The sequence below is a fragment of the Bufo gargarizans genome, unplaced genomic scaffold (genome assembly GCF_014858855.1).
Source record: "Bufo gargarizans isolate SCDJY-AF-19 unplaced genomic scaffold, ASM1485885v1 original_scaffold_1567_pilon, whole genome shotgun sequence".
Taxonomy (NCBI): Eukaryota; Metazoa; Chordata; class Amphibia; order Anura; family Bufonidae; genus Bufo; species Bufo gargarizans.
In genome coordinates this window covers 14597-42391 of record NW_025334416.1, presented here as the reverse complement: position 1 = coordinate 42391, position 27795 = coordinate 14597, and the positions used below count along the sequence as shown (strand labels likewise).

Sequence of the window (27795 nt, the reverse complement as noted above, 5' to 3'; positions counted from 1 at the left end):
ACATGAGAAGCTAATACTGTCAGCTTCTAGCCACATTGCAGTATGCCAGCATTCACATGTCAGACATCCCCTTTTGGTAGAGACCACAAGACTACAAGTAAATATATAACATTTTATTTTCACATAAAATAGTTGTATTTTTTATTACTGTACGGTAAGTGACCCTTCACCTTCCCGAGCTCTACAGCTCACGGCTCTTTTACTCTTTGTCCTGAAGAACTTCACTTTATAAACCTCTCGTGTGACAGGGCCTGCAGAACATTGCACACTTAACCCCTCCATGGCTTTGTTTGAGAGCAAAGGAGACATCCATGAATCTACTGCCCCTCACAGGGGAAATTATTGTCCATATTACCCAATGCTCTTAGGGCATGTGCGTGGGGATGAAGGGCGGGGGGGCATAATGGGGCATTTGTCCATTAATTCCAAAGTCCTCCCTTACCAGTATAAGATGCATGCACAAAATAAACGCAGACAGCGAGATAAAAAACCAGGACTAAAAGTCTTTTTTATACAACAGGCTCAACCCACAGCAGGGGCCGGCTCACAAGGAAACCACTCCCACGAGGAGCCGAGCAAAAACAGAAGAACCAGGTTGCGGTCTATAAAGAGTTTGTGCATGTATAAAACATACAGAAAAACCTATAGAAACACAATGGTTTAGGTCTCCTGTTGAAGGATATGTCAGCCCCATTCAGAAGTAATCAGGCACTCCAGGTGGGGGTGGCAACATGAGGCCAGGTAGGTGCCGGAGTGCCTTATTGCCTCCAGATATACAATGCTCCAGGAGAGAGAAGTCTCCGCTATTTGACGGTGGGACTGGAGAAGGAGGCTGGTTTTAAAGTCTTTCTCGGGAAGGTACCCAGATGTAGGGCCCCGAGAGATCCTCGATGATCCCCTTAATTTTATGGTAGACCTCTTCAAAGCTTTCTCCCTCGACCACCGCTGTGGAGAAGACAAAGAACAATAGTAACAGAAGGTGGGAAACTCTGCTATAAACATCCGTGCAATGTGGTGAAGTTACATACAGGCGAGGACACACAGAGCTCAAACCTGTGATCAGCAGATCCCCCTCTGTGGGTCCTGCTGCCACCCCACACACTACAGGACGGTACCCCACACACTACAGGACGGTACCCCACACACTATAGGGCGATACCCCACAAATTACAGGGCGGTACCCCACACACTACAGGACGGTACCCCACACACTACAGGACGGTACCCCACACACTACAGGACGGTACCCCACACACTACAGGACGGTACCCCACACACTACAGGACGGTACCCCACACACTATAGGGCGATACCCCACAAACTACAGGGCGGTACCCCACACACAACGTGGCAGTACCCCACACACTACAGGGCGATACCTCATACACTACATGGCAGTACCCCACACACTACGGGGCTATACCTCACACACTACATGGTGGTACCCTACACACTACAGGGCGATACCTCATACACTACATTGCGGTACCCCACACACTACAGGGCGATACTTTATACACTACACTGCGCTACCACATACACACAGCAATACTCCATACACTACACTGCTCTACCACATGCACACAGCAATACCCCATACACTACACTGCTCTACCACATGCACACAGCAATACCCCATACACTACACTGCTCTACCACATGCACACAGCAATACCCCATACACTACACTGCGCTACTACATACACACAGCAATACCCCATAGACTGCACTGCGCTACTACATACACACAGCAATACCCCATACACTACACTGCGCTACTACATACACACAGTAATACCCCATACACTATACTGCGCTACTACATACACACAGTAATACCCCATACACTACACTGCGCTACTACATACACTCAGCAATACCCCATATACTACACTGCGCTACTACATACACACAGTAATACCCCATAGACTGCACTGCGCTACTACATACACACAGCAATACCCCATACACTACACTGCTCTACCACATGCACACAGCAATACCCCATACACTACACTGCGCTACTACAGACACACAGTAATACCCCATACACTACACTGCGCTACTACATACACACAGTAATACCCCATACACTACACTGCTCTACCACATGCACACAGCAATACCCCATATACTACGCTGCTCTACCACATGCACACAGCAATACCCCATACACTACACTGCGCTACTACATACACACAGCAATACCCCATAGACTGCACTGCGCTACTACATACACACAGCAATACCCCATACACTACACTGCGCTACTACATACACACAGTAATACCCCATACACTATACTGCGCTACTACATACACACAGTAATACCCCATACACTACACTGCGCTACTACATACACTCAGCAATACCCCATATACTACACTGCGCTACTACATACACACAGTAATACCCCATAGACTGCACTGCGCTACTACATACACACAGCAATACCCCATACACTACACTGCTCTACCACATGCACACAGCAATACCCCATACACTACACTGCGCTACTACAGACACACAGTAATACCCCATACACTATACTGCGCTACTACATACACACAGTAATACCCCATACACTACACTGCGCTACTACATACACACAGTAATACACCATACACTACACTGCGCTACCACATACACACAGCAATACCCCATACACTACACTGCGCTACCACATGCACACAGCAATACCCCATACACTACACTGCGCTACCACATACACACAGTAATACCCCATACACTACACTGCGTTACTACATACACACAGCAATACCCCATACACTACACTGCGCTACCACATGCACACAGCAATACCCCATACACTACACTGCGTTACTACATACACACAGCAATACCCCATATACTACACTGCGCTACCACATGCACACAGCAATACCCCATAGACTGCACTGCGCTACCACATGCACACAGCAATACCCCATACACTACACTGCTCTACCACATGCACACAGCAATACCCCATACACTACACTGCGCTACTACATACACACAGTAATACCCCATACACTATACTGCTCTACCACATGCACACAGCAATACCCCATACACTATACTGCGCTACTACATACACTACACTGCGCTACCACAAACACACAGTAATACCCCATAGACTACACTGCGCTACCACATACACACAGTAATACCCCATACACTACACTGCGCTACTACATACACACAGTAATACCCCATAGACTACACTGCTCTACCACATACACTCAGCAATACCCCATATACTACGCTGCTCTACCACATGCACACAGCAATACCCCATACACTACACTGCTCTACCACATGCACACAGCAATACCCCATACACTACACTGCGCTACTACATACACACAGCAATACCCCATACACTATACTGCGCTACCACATGCACACAGCAATACCCCATAGACTACACTGCTCTACCACATACACTCAGCAATACCCCATATACTACGCTGCTCTACCACATGCACACAGCAATACCCCATACACTATACTGCGCTACTACATACACACAGTAATACCCCATATACTACACTGCTCTACCACATGCACACAGCAATACCCCATACACTACACTGCTCTACCACATGCACACAGCAATACCCCATACACTACACTGCGCTACTACATACACACAGCAATACCCCATAGACTACACTGCGCTACTACATACACTCAGCAATACCCCATACACTACACTGCGCTACCACATGCACACAGCAATACCCCATAGACTACACTGCGCTACCACATACACTCAGCAATACCCCATACACTACACTGCGCTACCACATACTGTACACACAGTAATACCCCATACACTACACTGCGCTACCATATACTGTACACACAGTAATACCCCATACACTACACTGCCACATACATTCAGCAATACCCCATACACTACACTGCGCTGCCACATACTGTACACACAGTAATACCCCATACACTACACTGCCACATACATTGAGCAATACCCCATACACTACACTGCGCTACCACATAGACACAGTAATACAGCATACACTACACTGCGCTACCACATACACATAGTAATACAGCATACACTACACTGTGCTACTACATACACTCATCAATACCCCATACACTACACTGCGCTACTACATACTGTACACACAGTAATACCCCATACACTACACTGCACTACCACATACTGTACACACAGTAATACCCCATACACTACACTGCGCTACCACATACACTCAGCAATACCCCATACACTACGCTACCACATACACACAGCAGTACCTCATACACTATATGGCAGTACCCCATATTCACACAAATTCCTCTGCCTCACCTGAGAAGCACTCGGTAAAGTCTTGCTCCAGCTTTGTGGATCTTTCATATGTTTTTCTGGCTTGTTCCTCGGTTAGACGTTTGTTAATTTCTCTGCCAAAGAAAAAAGAGAAGAAATATATGAGCGGCCACAACTGTCCTGAATCATTAAATATTCTACAGGCACTGATCTTTATAATAATCACAGCTGGAACCTCTCCGACGGACCAAGATCTCTACATCAGAAGATCAATTAATTATAATCTCACCATAGGATTAAGACCTCTAAACTAGATTCTCACCAATAGACCAAGATCTCTACACTAGAATCTCACCAATAGACCAAGATCTCTACACTAGAATCTCACCAATGGACCAAGATCTCTACACTAGAATCTCACCAATGGACCAAGATCTCTACACTAGAATCTCACCAATGGATCAAGATCTCTACACTAGAATCTCACCAATGGACCAAAATCGCTACACTAGAATCTCACCAATAGACCAGGATCTCTACACTAGAATCTCACCAATAAACAAAGATCGCTAGACTAGAATCTCAACAATAGACCAAGATCTCTACACTAGAATCTCACCAATGGACCAAGATCTCTACACTAGAATCTCACCAATGGACCAAGATCTCTACACTAGAATCTCACCAATGGACCAAGATCTCTACATTAGAATCTCACCAATGGACCAAGATCTCTACACTAGAATCTCAAAAATGGTCAAAGATTTTTACACCAGAACATCACCTATGAACTAAAGCTGTAGATCAGAACCTCAGTGATGGATTACATTTCTGCACCAGAACCTTATCGATGGAACAGTTCTCTACACCAGAACCTCTCCAATGGACAAGATCTCTACACCAGAACCTTACAAATGGACCAAGTACTCTACACTAGAATATCACTGATAGACCAAGATCTCTACACTCGCCACTCACCAAGGGAATAGATCTCCATACCAGAACCTCACCGATGGATCAAGATTTCTACATCAGAAGATCAATTAATTATAATCTCACCATAGGATTAAGACCTCTAAACTAGATTCTCACCAATAGACCAAGATCTCTACACTAGAATCTCACCAATAGACCAAGATCTCTACACTAGAATCTCACCAATGGACCAAGATCTCTACACTAGAATCTCACCAATGGACCAAGATCTCTACACTAGAATCTCACCAATGGATCAAGATCTCTACACTAGAATCTCACCAATGGACCAAAATCGCTACACTAGAATCTCACCAATAGACCAGGATCTCTACACTAGAATCTCACCAATAAACAAAGATCGCTAGACTAGAATCTCAACAATAGACCAAGATCTCTACACTAGAATCTCACCAATGGACCAAGATCTCTACACTAGAATCTCACCAATGGACCAAGATCTCTACACTAGAATCTCACCAATGGACCAAGATCTCTACATTAGAATCTCACCAATGGACCAAGATCTCTACACTAGAATCTCAAAAATGGTCAAAGATTTTTACACCAGAACATCACCTATGAACTAAAGCTGTAGATCAGAACCTCAGTGATGGATTACATTTCTGCACCAGAACCTTATCGATGGAACAGTTCTCTACACCAGAACCTCTCCAATGGACAAGATCTCTACACCAGAACCTTACAAATGGACCAAGTACTCTACACTAGAATATCACTGATAGACCAAGATCTCTACACTCGCCACTCACCAAGGGAATAGATCTCCATACCAGAACCTCACCGATGGATCAAGATTTCTACACACTAATGGACCGAAGCTCTACACTAGTGCTTCACCAATGGATCACTAGAACTTCACTGATCGACCAAGATCTGAATACTAGAACATCACTGATGGATTTAGATCTCTCCACTAGAACGTTCTTAATAGAATAAACTCTTTACACTAGAATATCACTCATGTGCCAGATCTCCACACTAGTACATTACCAATGGACCAATTAAGATTTCTACACTTGCTGATGAATCTAACTTTTTTACACTAGAATATTACTGATGGACCAGACCTCTACACTAGTACATCACCAATGGACCAAAATCTCTACACTAGAAATTCACTGACAGACCAGATCTCTCCAGAGGCTGCTCGCCAAGGGACTATATGTCCATACCAGAACCTCACTGATGGACCAAGATTTCTATGCTAGAACACCATCAATGTACCAAGATCTCTATACTTGTACATCACTGGTGGACTGGATCTGTCCACTGGAACATCACTAATGGACTCTATGGAACATCACTAATCTCTATAACAGAACATCATTGATGGAGCAGATCTCTACAACAGAACACCACCGATAGATAAAACAGATCTATACCATGCAACATCAGTGATGGTCCCAGAAATCTACACTAGAACATCACTGATGAACTTTACAATTGGACTAAGAGCTCTATACCAGAACTTCACTTTTCAACTAGTTCTCTATGCCAGAACCTCACAGATGGAATAGATATCTACAGCAGAACCTCACTGATAGAATAGTGCTCTACATCAGATCACTACCAATGGACCCACATCTCCACACTAGTACATCACCGATGGACCAGTGTTCTACACTAGAACCTTACTGATATGACAGATCAGATCTCTACACTACTACATCCCTCATGGACCAAATCTTTACACCAGAACTTCACCAATGGACCAAAATTTCTACACCAGAACTTGACCGAGAGACCAGATCTCTATACTAGCCCCCACCAACGGACTACATCTCCATACCAGAACGTCACTGATGGACTAAGATCTCTACAGTATACTAGAACACCATTAATGCAATAAGATCTGTACACTAGAACATCACTGATGGACTAGATCTCTGCACTGGAATCTCACCGATGGACCAAGATACCTACTCCAGAATTGGACCAAGATCTTTAAACCAGAACTTCTCCAATGGACTAGATCCTACACTAGAACCTGACAGATGGCCTAGATCTCTATACCAAAATCTTGCCAATGGACCAAAATCTCTACACAAAAACATCATAGAAGAACCCCGATCTATACACTCTATATCAATGATGGATCAGATTTCTACACTGACATATCACTGATGGACCAGATCGCCACACTACAACTTCACCAATGAACCAAATTCTCTCACAAGAACATCAACAATGCATCATATCTCTGTACCAGCCCTTCACTGATGGTCCATAATCTCTATACTAGAGCTTTACCATTGGACTAGATCTCTATAGTTGTATGTCACCAACTGACTAGAACTCCACACTAGCCTCTCACTTATAGACCATAATAGAGCATCACCAGTGAACAGATCTCAACAAAAGAACATCACTCACGGACCAGATCTCCACACCAGAATCTCACTGGTGGACCAGATCTTTTTGAAGCTAGAGACATTAAGTTGATCATTGTGAAAAAGTGGGAAACAAAGCATCATCAGTGAAGAGAAGATGGACACTTGGAGACATCCCTATAGACATTATTATAAGTAAGAACTTACAGAATGTTTTCCAGTGTCTTAGGACGTATAAAGATGGCAATGGGCTGAAGCTGAGCTGCCTGAAGACGTCGGACAGCATTAGCCGAGACGTCTAGGATACAATGCTTCCCCTGAGGAGAGATCAACAGGGGTTACAGTCAGGACGGGAGTAGCATACTGTATATATGAATGGAGACTTCAGAAAGGAGAACACTGTGATTACCTGCTCAGCGACCTCTCTGACACTCTGCACACTGGTCCCATACAGGTGTCCATTGTATTGACCAGCCTCAATAAATTTATGACCTTGAATGTCTTTTTCCATCTTTTCTCGAGATGACACAAAGTGGTAATCTCTTCCATCCACCTCGTAATCTCGTTTAGGACGCGTCGTATCTGCAGAGTAAAATGCACTCAGTGAAGAGGGCTGCTCTTTGGGTGACCTAATTGCATACGTTACATAACCATCATTGTATCTATGTATAGACGTAACCCTCAGCAGACCAGAGTGACCTCATAAGTTATGACATCATCATCATCATCATAAGACATGGACAATCGTCATCCCACAAATTACTGAGCGCAAAAGACGCTACATTTTCAGTGAAAATAAATTAGCACAAACAGTGACTTTTTACAATTCTCGGCTATGCTCCTCTTTTATTTTTTATTTTTTTTAAGTGGTTAGAACTTGCCAGAAGGAGCAGGACCACTGTCGCCCATCACATTTACTATAACTGCTGTAGAGGTCAGTTTCTGTAAGAAACAGCAGTCTTTTGTAAATGGCCCCCGTAACTCCACTCCTGCATGGTCTCCAATGCCTGGCCAGTGACAAACTCTCTTCTCCTGTTCTGTTCTGTTGAGCTAGATAGGGACTCTTTTTGAGTTCTGTTAGGCTGGATGCATGACCCCTCTAGTCTTCAATTCTGTTGAGCTGGATGGGTGACTTTTCTTCTCCAGCTCTGTTGGACTAGATAGGTGACTCCCCTCTTCTTCAGTTCTGTTGAGCTGGATGGGTGACTCCCCTCTTCTTCAGTTCTGTTGAGCTGGATGGGTGACTCCCCTCTTCTTTATTTCTGTTGGGCTGGATGAGGGACTCCTCTCTTCTCCAGTTCTGTTGGGCTAGATAGATGACTCCTCTCTTTTTGAGTTCTGTTAGGTTGAATGGGTGACCCCGCTCGTCTTCAGTTCCTTTGGGCTGGAAGGGTGACTCCTCCTTTCCTCAGTGTTTTCATTTCACATTTCCATTTTAGAGAAATCTGTGGAGCTTCTGTACTTCCAGCTTCATACAGAGAGGAGCGCAGATAGTGCACCAAATATCTCACCAACCAGTGCAACAGCGGAAACACAGCGACATCAGAGTATGAACCGCAATCTACTGGAGGATTGTATCCGACATCTGAAATCCACCATCCATTCAGGTCATCACAAGCGATGAAGCCAGAGCTGGCAATGAGCACAACAGCACGAAGATCACATGAACAGCAATACAAAGAACGGATTGTGAGTAGTCAGCGGGTGAAGCACCTATAAATCCTGCCATATTACAGTGCAGTGTACACGTCATATACTGATTGTGGGTAGTCAGCGGGTGGAGTCGTAACACCCCAGAGTTGTGTTACTACACGACTCTACCCTGCTACTATCTTCTAAGAGCTTTTATACTGTCATCTGATGTAATTTGCTTGTGTCCTTCGCAAATGTGCATCTAAAACCATGTTAAACACTATTGTTTCTTGTAATTTTCCAGGTGCACCAGCAGGTGACAGCAACGCATTGGCCAAGTCCTAGTTTAGTGAATCTAGGCTGGAATTGATTATTCCAGCTTAGCTCCCCCTCTGTGGAGGTGTGGACTGTTCCCACATCCTGCAGCATGGGTGGAGAAGGAAGTTAGAGTTAGTGTAGCCTCACCCTGCTAGGGGAAGGCTGTGTGATAGCGTTCAGGAGATCCCCTGCATAGGGAAGACAGCAAGGATCTTGTCTCGGCTGAGACCTGATCAAATTCCCAGTCAGAGACCTGCAGCCTCAGCTGGATGAGAAGAAAGCAGACAATCTCCAGAGTTCCAGGAAGAAAGCATCCCCTGAGAACCCGTCTGTGAGTTAAGTCCAGAGACCTAGGAGAAGCCATTCCTCCTCAGCTAGTCATTCCCCACAGCAGAAGTACAGAAAAATGCAGATTAAATTCTGCCAACAGAACTGAAGCAGACAAATTATTTCGCAAGCTCCAGATTTAAAGTGCAGAAGATTTATTCCTGTCAATGATTGCTAAAGCCTGCTGGGACCAGAGACCAAAGCTGTATACTGCTTGGATACACGTTATCTTCAGTAAGAAACATTTGAACTTCACCTAAAGGTATGGATATCATTTCTGCTGCAAAATTCCTCTATTACTCCTACCATCACTACACTCAAATTTATTGCAAGTGAGACAGGAGTCCAGCCGTACCCAAGTAGGAGACACCGTTGACACACTTATCACCACCCTATAGAGACATTATAGGCCATTACGCCAATTTGGCATTCCTAACCTGGGACGTGCGTTATAACACCTCGGAAGGGCTCTGGGGTAGTACCCTGCGCACACTGCAATTGGCGTCATGAACAAATACAGACTATTATCCACCCATATCCTGGCCAACTGCATGAGTGGCGTCAGCATACCCCATGTCCTGCTCATTGCAGAGCTAGTATAAATCCTGCCATATTACAGAGCAGTGTACACGTCATATACTGATTGTGTGTAGTCAGCGGGTGGAGCTGCTATAAATCCTGTCATATTACAGAGCAGTGTACACGTCATATACTGATTGTGTGTAGTCAGCGGGTGGAGCTCCTATAAATCCTGTCATATTACAGAGCAGTGTACACGTCATATACTGATTGTGTGTAGTCAGCGGGTGGAGCTCCTATAAATCCTGCCATATTACAGAGCAGTGTACACGTCATATACTGATTGTGTGTAGTCAGCGGGTGGAGCTCCTATAAATCCTGCCATATTACAGTGCAGTGTACACGTCATATACTGATTGTGGTGTAGTCAGCAGGTGGAGCTCCTATAAATCCTGCCATATTACAGAGCAGTGTACACGTCATATACTGATTGTGTGTAGTCAGCGGGTGGAGCTCCTATAAATCCTGCCATATTACAGTGCAGTGTACACGTCATATACTGATTGTGTGTAGTCAGCAGGTGGAGCTCCTATAAATCCTGCCATATTACAGAGCAGTGTACACGTCATATACTGATTGTGTGTAGTCAGCGGGTGGAGCTCCTATAAATCCTGCCATATTACAGAGCAGTGTACACGTCATATACTGATTGTGTGTAGTCAGCGGGTGGAGCTCCTATAAATCCTGCCATATTACAGAGCAGTGTACACGTCATATACTGATTGTGTGTAGTCAGCGGGTGGAGCTCCTATAAATCCTGCCATATTACAGAGCAGTGTACACGTCATATACTGATTGTGTGTAGTCAGCGGGTGGAGCTCCTATAAATCCTGCCATATTACAGAGCAGTGTACACGTCATATACTGATTGTGTGTAGTCAGCGGGTGGAGCTCCTATAAATCCTGCCATATTACAGAGCAGTGTACACGTCATATACTGATTGTGTGTAGTCAGCAGGTGGAGCTCCTATAAATCCTGCCATATTACAGAGCAGTGTACACGTCATATACTGATTGTGTGTAGTCAGCGGGTGGAGCTCCTATAAATCCTGCCATATTACAGATGCAGTGTACACGTCATATACTGATTGTGTGTAGTCAGCGGGTGGAGCTCCTATAAATCCTGCCATATTACAGAGCAGTGTACACGTCATATACTGATTGTGTGTAGTCAGCGGGTGGAGCTCCTATAAATCCTGCCATATTACAGAGCAGTGTACACGTCATATACTGATTGTGTGTAGTCAGCGGGTGGAGCTCCTATAAATCCTGCCATATTACAGAGCAGTGTACACGTCATATACTGATTGTGTGTAGTCAGCGGGTGGAGCTCCTATAAATCCTGCCATATTACAGAGCAGTGTACACGTCATATACTGATTGTGTGTAGTCAGCGGGTGGAGCTCCTATAAATCCTGCCATATTACAGAGCAGTGTACACGTCATATACTGATTGTGTGTAGTCAGCGGGTGGAGCTCCTATAAATCCTGCCATATTACAGAGCAGTGTACACGTCATATACTGATTGTGTGTAGTCAGCGGGTGGAGCTCCTATAAATCCTGCCATATTACAGAGCAGTGTACACGTCATATACTGATTGTGTGTAGTCAGCGGGTGGAGCTCCTATAAATCCTGCCATATTACAGAGCAGTGTACACGTCATATACTGATTGTGTGTAGTCAGCGGGTGGAGCTCCTATAAATCCTGTCATATTACAGAGCAGTGTACACGTCATATACTGATTGTGTGTAGTCAGCGGGTGGAGCTCCTATAAATCCTGCCATATTACAGAGCAGTGTACACGTCATATACTGATTGTGTGTAGTCAGCGGGTGGAGCTCCTATAAATCCTGCCATATTACAGAGCAGTGTACACGTCATATACTGATTGTGTGTAGTCAGCGGGTGGAGCTCCTATAAATCCTGCCATATTACAGAGCAGTGTACACGTCATATACTGATTGTGTGTAGTCAGCGGGTGGAGCTCCTATAAATCCTGCCATATTACAGAGCAGTGTACACGTCATATACTGATTGTGTGTAGTCAGCGGGTGGAGCTCCTATAAATCCTGCCATATTACAGTAGCAGTGTACACGTCATATACTGATTGTGTGTAGTCAGCGGGTGGAGCTCCTATAAATCCTGCCATATTACAGAGCAGTGTACACGTCATATACTGATTGTGTGTAGTCAGCGGGTGGAGCTCCTATAAATCCTGCCATATTACAGAGCAGTGTACACGTCATATACTGATTGTGTGTAGTCAGCGGGTGGAGCTCCTATAATCCTGCCATATTACAGAGCAGTGTACACGTCATATACTGATTGTGTGTAGTCAGCGGGTGGAGCTCCTATAAATCCTGCCATATTACAGAGCTGTGTACACGTCATATACTGATTGTGTGTAGTCAGCGGGTGGAGCTCCTATAAATCCTGCCATATTACAGAGCATGTGTACACGTCATATACTGATTGTGTGTAGTCAGCGGGTGGAGCTCCTATAAATCCTGCCATATTACAGAGCAGTGTACACGTCATATACTGATTGTGTGTAGTCAGCGGGTGGAGCTCCTATAAATCCTGCCATATTACAGAGCAGTGTACACGTCATATACTGATTGTGTGTAGTCAGCGGGTGGAGCTCCTATAAATCCTGCCATATTACAGAGCAGTGTACACGTCATATACTGATTGTGTGTAGTCAGCGGGTGGAGCTCCTATAAATCCTGCCATATTACAGAGCAGTGTACACGTCATATACTGATTGTGTGTAGTCAGCGGGTGGAGCTCCTATAAATCCTGCCATATTACAGAGCAGTGTACACGTCATATACTGATTGTGTGTAGTCAGCGGGTGGAGCTCCTATAAATCCTGCCATATTACAGAGCAGTGTACACGTCATATACTGATTGTGTGTAGTCAGCGGGTGGAGCTCCTATAAATCCTGCCATATTACAGAGCAGTGTACACGTCATATACTGATTGTGTGTAGTCAGCGGGTGGAGCTCCTATAAATCCTGCCATATTACAGAGCAGTGTACACGTCATATACTGATTGTGTGTAGTCAGCGGGTGGAGCTCCTATAAATCCTGCCATATTACAGAGCAGTGTACACGTCATATACTGATTGTGTGTAGTCAGCGGGTGGAGCTCCTATAAATCCTGCCATATTACAGAGCAGTGTACACGTCATATACTGATTGTGTGTAGTCAGCGGGTGGAGCTCCTATAAATCCTGCCATATTACAGTGCAGTGTACACGTCATATACTGATTGTGTGTAGTCAGCGGGTGGAGCTCCTATAAATCCTGCCATATTACAGAGCAGTGTACACGTCATATACTGATTGTGTGTAGTCAGCGGGTGGAGCTCCTATAAATCCTGCCATATTACAGAGCAGTGTACACGTCATATACTGATTGTGTGTAGTCAGCGGGTGGAGCTCCTATAAATCCTGCCATATTACAGAGCAGTGTACACGTCATATACTGATTGTGTGTAGTCAGCGGGTGGAGCTCCTATAAATCCTGCCATATTACAGAGCAGTGTACACGTCATATACTGATTGTGTGTAGTCAGCGGGTGGAGCTCCTATAAATCCTGCCATATTACAGAGCAGTGTACACGTCATATACTGATTGTGTGTAGTCAGCGGGTGGAGCTCCTATAAATCCTGCCATATTACAGAGCAGTGTACACGTCATATACTGATTGTGTGTAGTCAGCGGGTGGAGCTCCTATAAATCCTGCCATATTACAGAGCAGTGTACACGTCATATACTGATTGTGTGTAGTCAGCGGGTGGAGCTCCTATAAATCCTGCCATATTACAGAGCTGTGTACACGTCATATACTGATTGTGTGTAGTCAGCGGGTGGAGCTCCTATAAATCCTGCCATATTACAGAGCAGTGTACACGTCATATACTGATTGTGTGTAGTCAGCGGGTGGAGCTCCTATAAATCCTGCCATATTACAGAGCAGTGTACACGTCATATACTGATTGTGTGTAGTCAGCGGGTGGAGCTCCTATAAATCCTGCCATATTACAGAGCAGTGTACACGTCATATACTGATTGTGTGTAGTCAGCGGGTGGAGCTCCTATAAATCCTGCCATATTACAGAGCAGTGTACACGTCATATACTGATTGTGTGTAGTCAGCGGGTGGAGCTCCTATAAATCCTGCCATATTACAGAGCAGTGTACACGTCATATACTGATTGTGTGTAGTCAGCGGGTGGAGCTCCTATAAATCCTGCCATATTACAGAGCAGTGTACACGTCATATACTGATTGTGTGTAGTCAGCGGGTGGAGCTCCTATAAATCCTGCCATATTACAGAGCAGTGTACACGTCATATACTGATTGTGTGTAGTCAGCGGGTGGAGCTCCTATAAATCCTGCCATATTACAGAGCATGTGTACACGTCATATACTGATTGTGTGTAGTCAGCGGGTGGAGCTCCTATAAATCCTGCCATATTACAGAGCAGTGTACACGTCATATACTGATTGTGTGTAGTCAGCGGGTGGAGCTCCTATAAATCCTGCCATATTACAGAGCAGTGTACACGTCATATACTGATTGTGTGTAGTCAGCAGGGTGGAGCTCCTATAAATCCTGCCATATTACAGAGCAGTGTACACGTCATATACTGATTGTGTGTAGTCAGCGGGTGGAGCTCCTATAAATCCTGCCATATTACAGAGCAGTGTACACGTCATATACTGATTGTGTGTAGTCAGCGGGTGGAGCTCCTATAAATCCTGCCATATTACAGAGCAGTGTACACGTCATATACTGATTGTGTGTAGTCAGCGGGTGGAGCTCCTATAAATCCTGCCATATTACAGAGCAGTGTACACGTCATATACTGATTGTGTGTAGTCAGCGGGTGGAGCTCCTATAAATCCTGCCATATTACAGAGCAGTGTACACGTCATATACTGATTGTGTGTAGTCAGCGGGTGGAGCTCCTATAAATCCTGCCATATTACAGAGCAGTGTACACGTCATATACTGATTGTGTGTAGTCAGCGGGTGGAGCTCCTATAAATCCTGCCATATTACAGAGCAGTGTACACGTCATATACTGATTGTGTGTAGTCAGCGGGTGGAGCTCCTATAAATCCTGTCCATATTACAGAGCAGTGTACACGTCATATACTGATTGTGTGTAGTCAGCGGGTGGAGCTCCTATAAATCCTGCCATATTACAGAGCAGTGTACACGTCATATACTGATTGTGTGTAGTCAGCGGGTGGAGCTCCTATAAATCCTGCCATATTACAGAGCAGTGTACACGTCATATACTGATTGTGTGTAGTCAGCGGGTGGAGCTCCTATAAATCCTGCCATATTACAGAGCAGTGTACACGTCATATACTGATTGTGTGTAGTCAGCGGGTGGAGCTCCTATAAATCCTGCCATATTACAGAGCTGTGTACACGTCATATACTGATTGTGTGTAGTCAGCGGGTGGAGCTCCTATAAATCCTGCCATATTACAGAGCAGTGTACACGTCATATACTGATTGTGTGTAGTCAGCGGGTGGAGCTCCTATAAATCCTGCCATATTACAGAGCAGTGTACACGTCATATACTGATTGTGTGTAGTCAGCGGGTGGAGCTCCTATAAATCCTGCCATATTACAGAGCAGTGTACACGTCATATACTGATTGTGTGTAGTCAGCAGGGTGGAGCTCCTATAAATCCTGCCATATTACAGAGCAGTGTACACGTCATATACTGATTGTGTGTAGTCAGCGGGTGGAGCTCCTATAAATCCTGCCATATTACAGAGCAGTGTACACGTCATATACTGATTGTGTGTAGTCAGCGGGTGGAGCTCCTATAAATCCTGCCATATTACAGTGCAGTGTACACGTCATATACTGATTGTGTGTAGTCAGCGGGTGGAGCTCCTATAAATCCTGCCATATTACAGAGCAGTGTACACGTCATATACTGATTGTGTGTAGTCAGCGGGTGGAGCTCCTATAAATCCTGCCATATTACAGAGCAGTGTACACGTCATATACTGATTGTGTGTAGTCAGCGGGTGGAGCTCCTATAAATCCTGCCATATTACAGAGCAGTGTACACGTCATATACTGATTGTGTGTAGTCAGCGGGTGGAGCTCCTATAATCCTGCCATATTACAGAGCAGTGTACACGTCATATACTGATTGTGTGTAGTCCGCGGGTGGAGCTCTATAAATCCTGCCATATTACAGAGCTGTGTACACGTCATATTACTGATTGTGTGTAGTCAGCGGGTGGAGCTCCTATAAATCCTGCCATATTACAGAGCAGTGTACACGTCATATACTGATTGTGTGTAGTCAGCAGGGTGGAGCTCCTATAAATCCTGCCATATTACAGAGCAGTGTACAACGTCATATACTGATTGTGTGTAGTCAGCGGGTGGAGCTCCTATAAATCCTGCCATATTACAGTAGCCAGTGTACACGTCATATACTGATTGTGTGTAGTCAGCAGGTGGAGCTCCTATAAATCCTGCCATATTACAGAGCAGTGTACACGTCATATACTGATGTGTGTAGTCAGCGGGTGGAGCTCCTATAAATCCTGCCATATTACAGATGCAGTGTACACGTCATATACTGATTGTGTGTAGTCAGCGGGTGGAGCTCCTATAAATCCTGCCATATTACAGAGCATGTGTACACGTCATATACTGATTGTGTGTAGTCAGCGGGTGGAGCTGCTATAAATCCTGCCATATTACAGAGCAGTGTACACGTCATATACTGATTGTGTGTAGTCAGCAGGTGGAGCTCCTATAAATCCTGCCATATTACAGAGCTGTGTACACGTCATATACTGATTGTGTGTAGTCAGCGGGTGGAGCTCCTATAAATCCTGCCATATTACAGAGCAGTGTACACGTCATATACTGATTGTGTGTAGTCAGCGGGTGGAGCTCCTATAAATCCTGCCATATTACAGAGCAGTGTACACGTCATATACTGATTGTGTGTAGTCAGCAGGTGGAGCTCCTATAAATCCTGCCATATTACAGAGCAGTGTACACGTCATATACTGATTGTGTGTAGTCAGCGGGTGGAGCTCCTATAAATCCTGCCATATTACAGAGCAGTGTACACGTCATATACTGATTGTGTGTAGTCAGCGGGTGGACTACAGCGCTCTATTATACTTCCCAGGACTACAGCGCTCTATTATACTTCCCAGGACTACAGCGCTCTATTATACTTCCCAGGACTACAGCGCTCTATTATACTTCCCCAGGACTACAGCGCTCTATTATACTTCCCCAGGACTACAGCGCTCTATTATACTTCCCCAGGACTACAGCGCTCTATTATACTTCCCCAGGACTACAGCGCTCTATTATACTTCCCCAGGACTACAGCGCTCAATTATACTTCCCCAGGACTACAGCGCTCTATTATACTTCCCCAGGACTACAGCGCTCTATTATACTTCCCCAGGACTACAGCGCTCTATTATACTTCCCCAGGACTACAGCGCTCTATTATACTTCCCCAGGACTACAGCGCTCTATTATACTTCCCCAGGACTACAGCGCTCTATTATACTTCCCAGGACTACAGCGCTCTATTATACTTCCCAGGACTACAGCGCTCTATTATACTTCTCTAGGACTACAGCGCTCTATTAACCTTCCCCAGGACTACAGCGCTCTATTATACTTACCCAGGACTACAGCGCTCTATTAAACTTCCCCAGGACTACAGCGCTCTATTATACTTCCCAGGACTACAGCGCTCTATTATACTTCCCAGGATTACAGCGCTCTATTATACTTCCCCAGGACTACAGCGCTCTATTATACTTACCCAGGACTACAGCGCTCTATTATACTTCCCCAGGACTACAGCGCTCTATTATACTTCCCCAGGACTACAGCGCTCTATTATACTTCCCCAGGACTACAGCGCTCTATTATACTTCCCCAGGACTACAGCGCTCTATTACACTTCCCAAGGACTACAGCGCTCTATTATACTTCCCCAGGACTACAGCGCTCTATTATACTTCCCCAGGACTACAGCGCTCTATTATACTTCTCTAGGACTACAGCGCTCTATTATACTTCCCAGGACTACAGCGCTCTATTATACTTCCCCAGGACTACAGCGCTCTATTATACTTCCCCAGGACTACAGCGCTCTATTACACTTCCCAAGGACTACAGCGCTCTATTATACTTCCCCAGGACTACAGCGCTCTATTATACTTCCCCAGGACTACAGCGCTCTATTATACTTCTCTAGGACTACAGCGCTCTATTAACCTTCCCCAGGACTACAGCGCTCAATTATACTTCCCCAGGACTACAGCGCTCTATTAAACTTCCCCAGGACTACAGCGCTCTATTATACTTCCCCAGGACTACAGCGCTCTATTATACTTCCCAGGACTACAGCGCTCTATTATACTTCCCAGGACTACAGCGCTCTATTATACTTCCCAGGACTACAGCGCTCTATTATACTTCCCCCAGGACTACAGCGCTCTATTATACTTCCCCAGGACTACAGCGCTCTATTATACTTCCCAGGACTACAGCGCTCTATTACACTTCCCCAGGACTACAGCGCTCTATTATACTTCCCAGGACTACAGCGCTCTATTACACTTCCCCAGGACTACAGCGCTCTATTAAACTTCCCAGGACTACAGCGCTCTATTACACTTCCCCAGGACTACAGCGCTCTATTATACTTCCCAGGACTACAGCGCTCTATTATACTTCCCAGGACTACAGCGCTCTATTATACTTCCCCAGGACTACAGCGCTCTATTATACTTCCCAGGACTACAGCGCTCTATTACACTTCCCCAGGACTACAGCGCTCTATTATACTTCCCAGGATTACAGCGCTCTATTATACTTCCCCAGGACTACAGCGCTCTATTATACTTCCCAGGACTACAGCGCTCTATTACACTTCCCCAGGACTACAGCGCTCTATTAAACTTCCCAGGACTACAGCGCTCTATTACACTTCCCCAGGACTACAGCGCTCTATTATACTTCCCCAGGACTACAGCGCTCTATTATACTTCCCCAGGACTACAGCGCTCTATTATACTTCCCCAGGACTACAGCGCTCTATTACACTTCCCCAGGACTACAGCGCTCTATTAAACTTCCCAGGACTACAGCGCTCTATTACACTTCCCCAGGACTACAGCGCTCTATTATACTTCCCCAGGACTACAGGTAGGGGGTGTGGCCCCACAGTCACATGTCCTGTATAGCACACTGCCCTGTACGGTTCACGGTAGCGGGCGTGGCCCCACAGTCAGATATCATGTATAGCACACTGCCCTGTACGGTTCAGGGTAGCGGGCGTGGCCCCACAGTCAGATATCATGTATAGCACACTGCCCTGTACGGTTCACGGTAGCGGGCGTGGCCCCACAGTCAGATATCATGTATAGCATACTGCCCTGTACGGTTCAGGGTAGCGGGCGTGGCCCCACAGTCACATATCATGTATAGCACACTGCCCTGTACGGTTCATGGTAGGGGGTGTGGCCCCACAGTCACATGTCCTGTATAGCACACTGCCCTGTAAGGTTCATGGTAAGGGGCGTGGCCCCACAGTCAGATATCATTTATAGCACACTGCCCTGTACGGTTCACGGTAGCGGGCGTGGCCCCACAGTCAGATATCATGTATAGCACACTGCCCTGTACGGTTCACGGTAGCGGGCGTGGCCCCACAGTCACATATCATGTATAGCACACTGCCCTGTACGGTTCACAGTAGGGGGCGTGGCCCCACAGTCACATATCATGTATAGCACACTGCCCTGTACGGTTCATGGTAGGGGGTGTGGCCCCACAGTCACATGTCCTGTATAGTACACTGCCCTGTACGGTTCATGGTAGGGGGTGTGGCCCCACAGTCACATGTCCTGTATAGTACACTGCCCTGTACGGTTCATGGTAGGGGGCGTGGCCACTCAGTCAGATATTATGTATAGCACACTGCCCTGTATGGTTCATGGTAGGGGGTGTGGCCCCACAGTCACATGTCCTGTATAGTACACTGCCCTGTACGGTTCATGGTAGGGGGCGTGGCCACTCAGTCAGATATTATGTATAGCACACTGCCCTGTATGGTTCATGGTAAGGGGCGTGGCCCCACAGTCACATATCATGTATAGCACACTGCCCTGTAAGGTTCATGGTAAGGGGCGTGGCCCCACAGTCACATATCATGTATAGCACACTGCCCTGTACGGTTTACGGTAGCGGGCGTGGCCCCACAGTCACATATCATGTATAGCACACTGCCCTGTACGGTTCATGGTAGGGGGTGTGGCCCCACAGTCACATGTCCTGTATAGCACACTGCCCTGTACGGTTCATGGTAAGGGGCGTGGCCCTACAGTCACATGTCCTGTATAGCACACTGACCTGTATGGTTCATGGTAGGGGGCGTGGCCCCACAGTCACAGGTCCTGTATAGCACATTGCCCTGTATGGTTCACGGTAGGGGGCGTGGCCCCACAGTCACATGTCCTGTATAGCACACTGCCCTGTACGGTTCATGGTAGGGGGCGTGGCCCCACAGTCACATATCATGTATAGCATACTGCCCTGTACGGTTCATGGTAGGGGGCGTGGCCCCACAGTCACATATCATGTATAGCACACTGCACTGTACGGTTCATGGTAGGGGTGTGGCCCCACAGTCACATGTCCTGTATAGCACACTGCCCTGTACGGTTCATGGTAGGGGGTGTGGCCCCACAGTCACATGTCCTGTATAGCACACTGCCCTGTATGGTTCATGGTAGGGGGTGTGGCCCCACAGTCACATGTCCTGTATAGCACACTGCCCTGTACGGTTCATGGTAGGGGGTGTGGCCCCACAGTCACATGTCCTGTATAGCACACTGCCCTGTATGGTTCATGGTAGGGGGTGTGGCCCCACAGTTACATGTCCTGTATAGCACACTGCCCTGTACGGTTCATGGTAGGGGGCGTGGCCAATCAGTCAGATATCATGTATAGCACACTGCCCTGTATGGTTCATGGTAGGAGGCGTGGCCCCACAGTCACATGTCCTGTATAGCACACTGCCCTATATGGTTCACGGTAGGGGGTGTGGCCCCACAGTCACATGTCCTGTATAGCACACTGCCCTGTACGGTTCATGGTAGGGGGTGTGGCCCCACAGTCACATGTCCTGTATAGCACACTGCCCTGTATGGTTCATGGTAGGGGGTGTGGCCCCACAGTCACAGGTCCTGTATAGCACACTGCCCTGTATGGTTCATGGTAGGGGGTGTGGCCCCACAGTCACAGGTCCTGTATAGCACACTGCCCTGTACAGTTCATGGTAGGGGGCGTGGCCAATCAGTCAGATATCATGTATAGCACACTGCCCTGTATGGTTCATGGTAGGGGGCGTGGCCCCACAGTCACAGGTCCTGTATAGCACACTGCCCTGTATGGTTCATGGTAGGGGGTGTGGCCCCACAGTCACATGTCCTGTATAGCACACTGCCCTGTATGGTTCACGGTAGCGGGCGTGGCCCCACAGTCACAGGTCCTGTATAGCACACTGCCCCAGATGACATTCAGATACTCACGAGGAACGCAGGAGCCAAACTTATCAGGAAACTCAGACAGAAGGTCGTCATTAACCCTATCCTTCCCAGGTCCCAGAATGATGATGGGACGGGCGTAGTGCACTGCAGATGAAGCAGGAAGAAGACTGTCAATTATAACAGAATATAATAGATGGGGGGGGGGGGGGCAAAGTGATGGAAAGTCACCAACCTTCCATGTGGACAACCATCTCATAACTGAGCACAATGTCCTCCCGGCCTACAGAGACAAGAGAGCAAGGTCAGCACCAGGCAGCAGTGCGCAGGATTAGCAGAGCTGAATAGTGTCGAGGTCTGTAACAGGATGGAGGTGTAGTGTAGAGTAGTGTTGAGCGAGCATGCTCGGCCGAACACCGCGTGTGCTCAAGTCTGTGTATTTACATCTAATTTAGCCCGTATTTCTATGCAGAAGAAGAGGGAATGCCTCAGTGTGAGTCCGGGCTCTGACTCCATGTATAGCTATGTCCACACCAGTGCATTTACCTCTCATTTATCCCGTATTTCAGAAAAGTGTATGCCGGGATTCAAACTCACCACCTTCTGCATTAGAGGCAAGAAAGCACTTAACCACTCAGCTATAAGAGCTGCATAGCCAGTTACTGATAATACAATGAGACAGATACAGTACTGGCTATGCAGCTGTACAGTGTAGTGGTTATAGTTCTGGGCTGTGCTGCAGAAGCTGAGAGGTCAAATCCTGTCACAAAAGGAGAAATAGAGGTTAAATTAGATTTATATATTTTATATTTATTTTAGTAATTGTAAAAAATGTATGGCCCAAAATAAATGTGGAATTACAAAAAAAATAAATATATATATATATAGATATGAAAAATGGCGGCACTGACTGCTATACAGGAAAAATAGGGTGCACGTTCCAGGGGAATCGACTCCTTACCCCAATCAATGAATCCAGAAAAAGGACGGCACTCCGGTCTTGAAAAGGTAAAAGTGGTTTTAATCAACCTTGCGGTACAACGTTTCGGCTCCAATACTGAGCCTTTCTCAAGCACAAATACAAATCAAGTGTGAGCAATTTTCTGGATTTATATATATACATATATATATATATATATATATAAAAAAAATAATACGGTACTTCTGATATATATTATAATATATAATATGTTCTAAATATTTAATAATATGTGTAAATATATTATGGCTAAAAACATATATATATTTAAATTAAGTTTAGCCTCTATTTCTGAAAAGGTTTGTAACATCATATGAATTCTCAGCTTCTGCATCACAGCCCAGAACTTTAACCACTACACTATACAACCCACAAAAAAAAAAAAAGAGACTCCTAGTGTATAGGTCTCAGTACTCAGTAGAAGTACAGTACAGTAGAAGTAACTGGCTATGCAGCTATTATAGCTGAGTGGTTAAGTGCCTTCTTGCTTCTAATACAGAAGTTCATGAGTTCGAATCCCGGCAGAAACTTTTCTGAAATACAGGCTAAATTAGACTGGGAGTCCTCAAGCACTGACTCCACATAGCTATATATGGAGTCCTGACAACCTCCCCTCTTCAGAGCAGGGGGCGTCTGGGGTTCTCCCATCGACTTCCATTGTGCTCCGATGCTCGATCAACACTAGTGTGGAGGAGTGTGTGTGAGGACGGTACAGGACACGATGGAGGAGTAGTGTAGGGCTGCATTGGTGGCAGTTCTTCAGGGAAGGATGTTGGTGAGGACTACATGTTGAGGGTGGTTGTACATGGCAGTGAGATACATACTCTGAGAGCCAGTAGTGCTGCTTCGGTCCTGCGCAGCGGAGGAGAGAAGTGAAAAGACAGACATTGTAGTAAGAGCCGCTCTCGGTGATGTCGCGCACATTGTAAAGACGGACGGACGCTATAACCACTATAGCCACATGTGGACAATACATTGGATCTTCAGGGAATGCAGACGGAGAGCAGGAGTTGTAGTCCATACAGAGCTGGTACTGTTAAGGGGCCATCTCCTCAGGCTCAGCTTCTATGGAGGGCCGTGAGGTACCGGACTGGCCTCCTCCTTAGTGCAGGAGCGCACGGCGTGATTGGTTGCCATGACGCATGCGCTTTGTGCCTCCGCCGCAGTACAGTAATAGTATAGATCACACCAGTGTATTATTGTACAGCGGCATAGCAACCAATCACACCGTGCGCCAGTCCGGTATCTCACGGATGTGCGAATGAAGCCTGACAACATACTGGTATTTGTGTGATAATCCCAGTAAACAATGGGGAAGCGTTGTACAAGATTAAAGCAGCGGCCAAAGTAAAATGGCGGCTGAGGAACCAGGTACTAGCACAAGTGGAGACTACAACACCCATCATCCAAACACTGATGACATGTCACTGAATGCACTTCTTAGACACAACACAGTCGACCTTTACCTTTAACCGAGACCATTCTCGTCTCTCCACCCTGTGAAGAGAAAGGAACCACGTCAGTCCAGTAAGAGGGACGTGGCCATTACGGTGCCACTGGAGGAGCGTGACACGGGGCCTGGTATCCAGTATATATAATCGGGTGTGTATACTGGTATCAGGTGTATATAATCAGGTGTGTATACTGTTATCAGGTGTATATAATCAGGTGTGTATACTGGTATCAGGTGTATATAATCAGGTGTGTATACTGGTATCAGGTGTATATAATCAGGTGTGTATACTGGTATCAGGTGTATATAATCAGGTGTGTATACTGGTATCAGGTGTATATAATCAGGTGTGTATACTGGTATCAGGTGTATATAATCAGGTGTGTATACTGGTATCAGGTGTGTATACTGGTATCAGGTGTATATAATCAGGTGTGTATACTGGTATCAGGTGTATATAATCAGGTGTGTATACTGGTATCAGGTGTATATAATCAGGTGTGTATACTGGTATCAGGTGTATATAATCAGGTGTGTATACTGGTATCAGGTGTATATAATTAGGTGTGTATACTGGTATCAGGTGTGTATACTGGTATCAGGTGTATATAATCAGGTGTGTATACTGTTATCAGGTGTATATAATCAGGTGTGTATACTGGTATCAGGTGTATATAATCAGGTGTGTATACTGGTATCAGGTGTATATAATCAGGTGTGTATACTGGTATAAGGTGTATATAATCAGGTGTATACTGGTATTAGGTGTATATAATCAGGTGTGTATACTGGTATCAGGTGTGTACACTGGTATCAGGTGTATATAATCAGGTGTGTATACTGGTATATCAGGTGTATATAATCAGGTGTGTATACTGGTATCAGGTGTGTATACTGGTTTCAGGTGTATATAATCAGGTGTGTATACTGGTATCAGGTGTATATAATCAGATGTGTATACTGGTATCAGGTGTATATAATCAGTTGTGTATACTGGTATCAGGTGTATATAATCAGGTGTGTATACTGGTATCAGGTGTATATAATCAGGTGTGTATACTGGTATCAGGTGTGTATACTGGTATCAGGTGTGTATACTAGTATCAGGTGTATATAATCAGGTGTGTATACTGGTATCAGGTGTGTATACTGGTATCAGGTGTGTATACTGGTATCAGGTGTATATAATCAGGTGTGTATACTGGTATCAGGTGTATATAATCAGGTGTGTATACTGGTATCAGGTGTGTATACTGGTATCAGGTGTGTATACTGGTATCAGGTGTATATAATCAGGTGTGTATACTGGTATCAGGTGTATATAATCAGGTGTGTATACTGGTATCAGGTGTATATAATCAGGTGTGTATACTGGTATCAGGTGTATATAATAGGGTGTGTAAATATCAGGTGTATATAATAGGGTGTGTATACTGGTATCAGGTGTATATAATAGGGTGTGTATACTGGTATCAGGTGTATATAATCAGTTTTGTATACTGGTATCAGGTGTATATAATCAGGTGTGTATACTGGTATCAGGTGTGTATACTGGTATCAGGTGTATATACTGGTATCAGGTGTATATAATCAGGTGTGTATACTGGTTTCAGGTGTATATAATCAGGTGTGTATACTGGTATCAGGTGTATATACTGGTATCAGGTGTATATAATCAGGTGTGTATACTGGTATCAGGTGTATATAATAGGGTGTGTATACTGGTATCAGGTGTATATAATCAGGTGTGTATACTGGTATCAGGTGTATATAATCAGGTGTGTATACTGGTATCAGGTGTGTATAATCAGGTGTGTATACTGGTATCAGGTGTGTATACTGGTATCAGGTGTATATAATCAGGTGTGTATACTGGTATCAGGTGTATATAATAGGGTGTGTATACTGGTATCAGGTGTATATAATCAGGTGTGTATACTGGTATCAGGTGTATATAATCAGGTGTGTATACTGGTATCGGGTGTGTATACTGGTATCAGGTGTATATAATCAGGTGTGTATACTGGTATCAGGTGTGTATACTGGTATCAGGTGTATATAATCAGGTGTGTATACTGGTATCAGGTGTGTATACTGGTATCAGGTGTATATAATCAGGTGTGTATACTGGTATCAGGTGTATATAATAGGGTGTGTATACTGGTATCAGGTGTATATAATCAGGTGTGTATACTGGTATCAGGTGTATATAATCAGGTGTGTATACTGGTATCGGGTGTGTATACTGGTATCAGGTGTATATAATCAGGTGTGTGTATACTGGTATCAGGTGTGTATACTGGTATCAGGTGTATATAATAGGGTGTGTATACTGGTATCAGGTGTATATAATCAGGTGTGTATACTGGTATCAGGTGTATATAATCAGGTGTGTATACTGGTATCAGGTGTATATAATCAGTTTTGTATACTGGTATCAGGTGTATATAATCAGGTGTGTATACTGGTATCAGGTGTATATAATCAGGTGTGTATACTGGTATCAGGTGTATATAATCAGGTGTGTATACTGGTATCAGGTGTATATAATCAGGTGTGTATACTGGTATCAGGTGTATATAATCAGTTTTGTATACTGGTATCAGGTGTATATAATCAGGTGTGTATACTGGTATCAGGTGTGTATACTGGTATCAGGTGTATATAATAGGGTGTGTATACTGGTAGTACATCTCTGCTGGGTGGGTCCACCTTTGGGTAAAGGTTAGTATAGAATCCTGGTCTTGGAAAGTTTGGCTCCTCTAACTGCACGGCACAAGGTCTCACCTTCTCTTACTGGGGATGAAGCCGACTTCTTCTCCCTCTGGTTGTACCCGTCTCGCCTGCCACCACTCGTCATCTGTGGCATCTATAACATGGAGGACATCTCCAAACTTGAAGCTAAGGGCTTGACTGAGAAAGCCGCAGTCCCGTGTCTTGTCATAGTCAAAAAGAGCCCTGAGAGCAGGACACAAGTACGTTACTGAGGAGGACAGACATGAGCAGAAGACAAAGCAAGAAGATCGGACACTGGACACCACCATTAGCCCACTGACCTTGTGATCAGAGGTAGTCCTGTGTTCTCATCAACTCCACCAGTGGACTTCTTACCTGATGTAGAACCCTCTCTTGCCACCGTTAGCGTTGTGCAGAGATGCACTCCCAGAGCCGAGACTGCTGTTCATCAGCTGCTCCCTCAGGTCATGGATCTTGGCTTCGAACCTGCTGTACTCTGAGAGACCAAAGACACCTACCTCATTAGTACTGTAGTCCCACATACTTTA

At 45.3% G+C, this 27795-nt stretch overlaps 1 protein-coding gene across 1 annotated transcript in view; it reads right to left on the bottom strand.

Moving 5' to 3' along the window:
* Window positions 1-172: 172 nt before the first annotated feature.
* DLG4 (discs large MAGUK scaffold protein 4) overlaps window positions 173-27795 on the bottom strand; it is a 40624-nt gene continuing 13001 nt past the window's right edge. Inside the window, exons 9-18 of the mRNA XM_044274190.1 lie at window positions 27623-27743; window positions 27299-27469; window positions 24519-24555; window positions 23883-23910; window positions 22315-22362; window positions 22125-22226; window positions 8039-8211; window positions 7837-7946; window positions 4343-4434; window positions 173-945 (exon numbers count right to left, since the gene is read on the bottom strand). Coding sequence (XP_044130125.1) covers window positions 839-945; window positions 4343-4434; window positions 7837-7946; window positions 8039-8211; window positions 22125-22226; window positions 22315-22362; window positions 23883-23910; window positions 24519-24555; window positions 27299-27469; window positions 27623-27743 — 989 coding nt within the window. The 3' untranslated portion in view covers window positions 173-838. The remainder of the gene's footprint in view (window positions 946-4342; window positions 4435-7836; window positions 7947-8038; window positions 8212-22124; window positions 22227-22314; window positions 22363-23882; window positions 23911-24518; window positions 24556-27298; window positions 27470-27622; window positions 27744-27795) is intronic.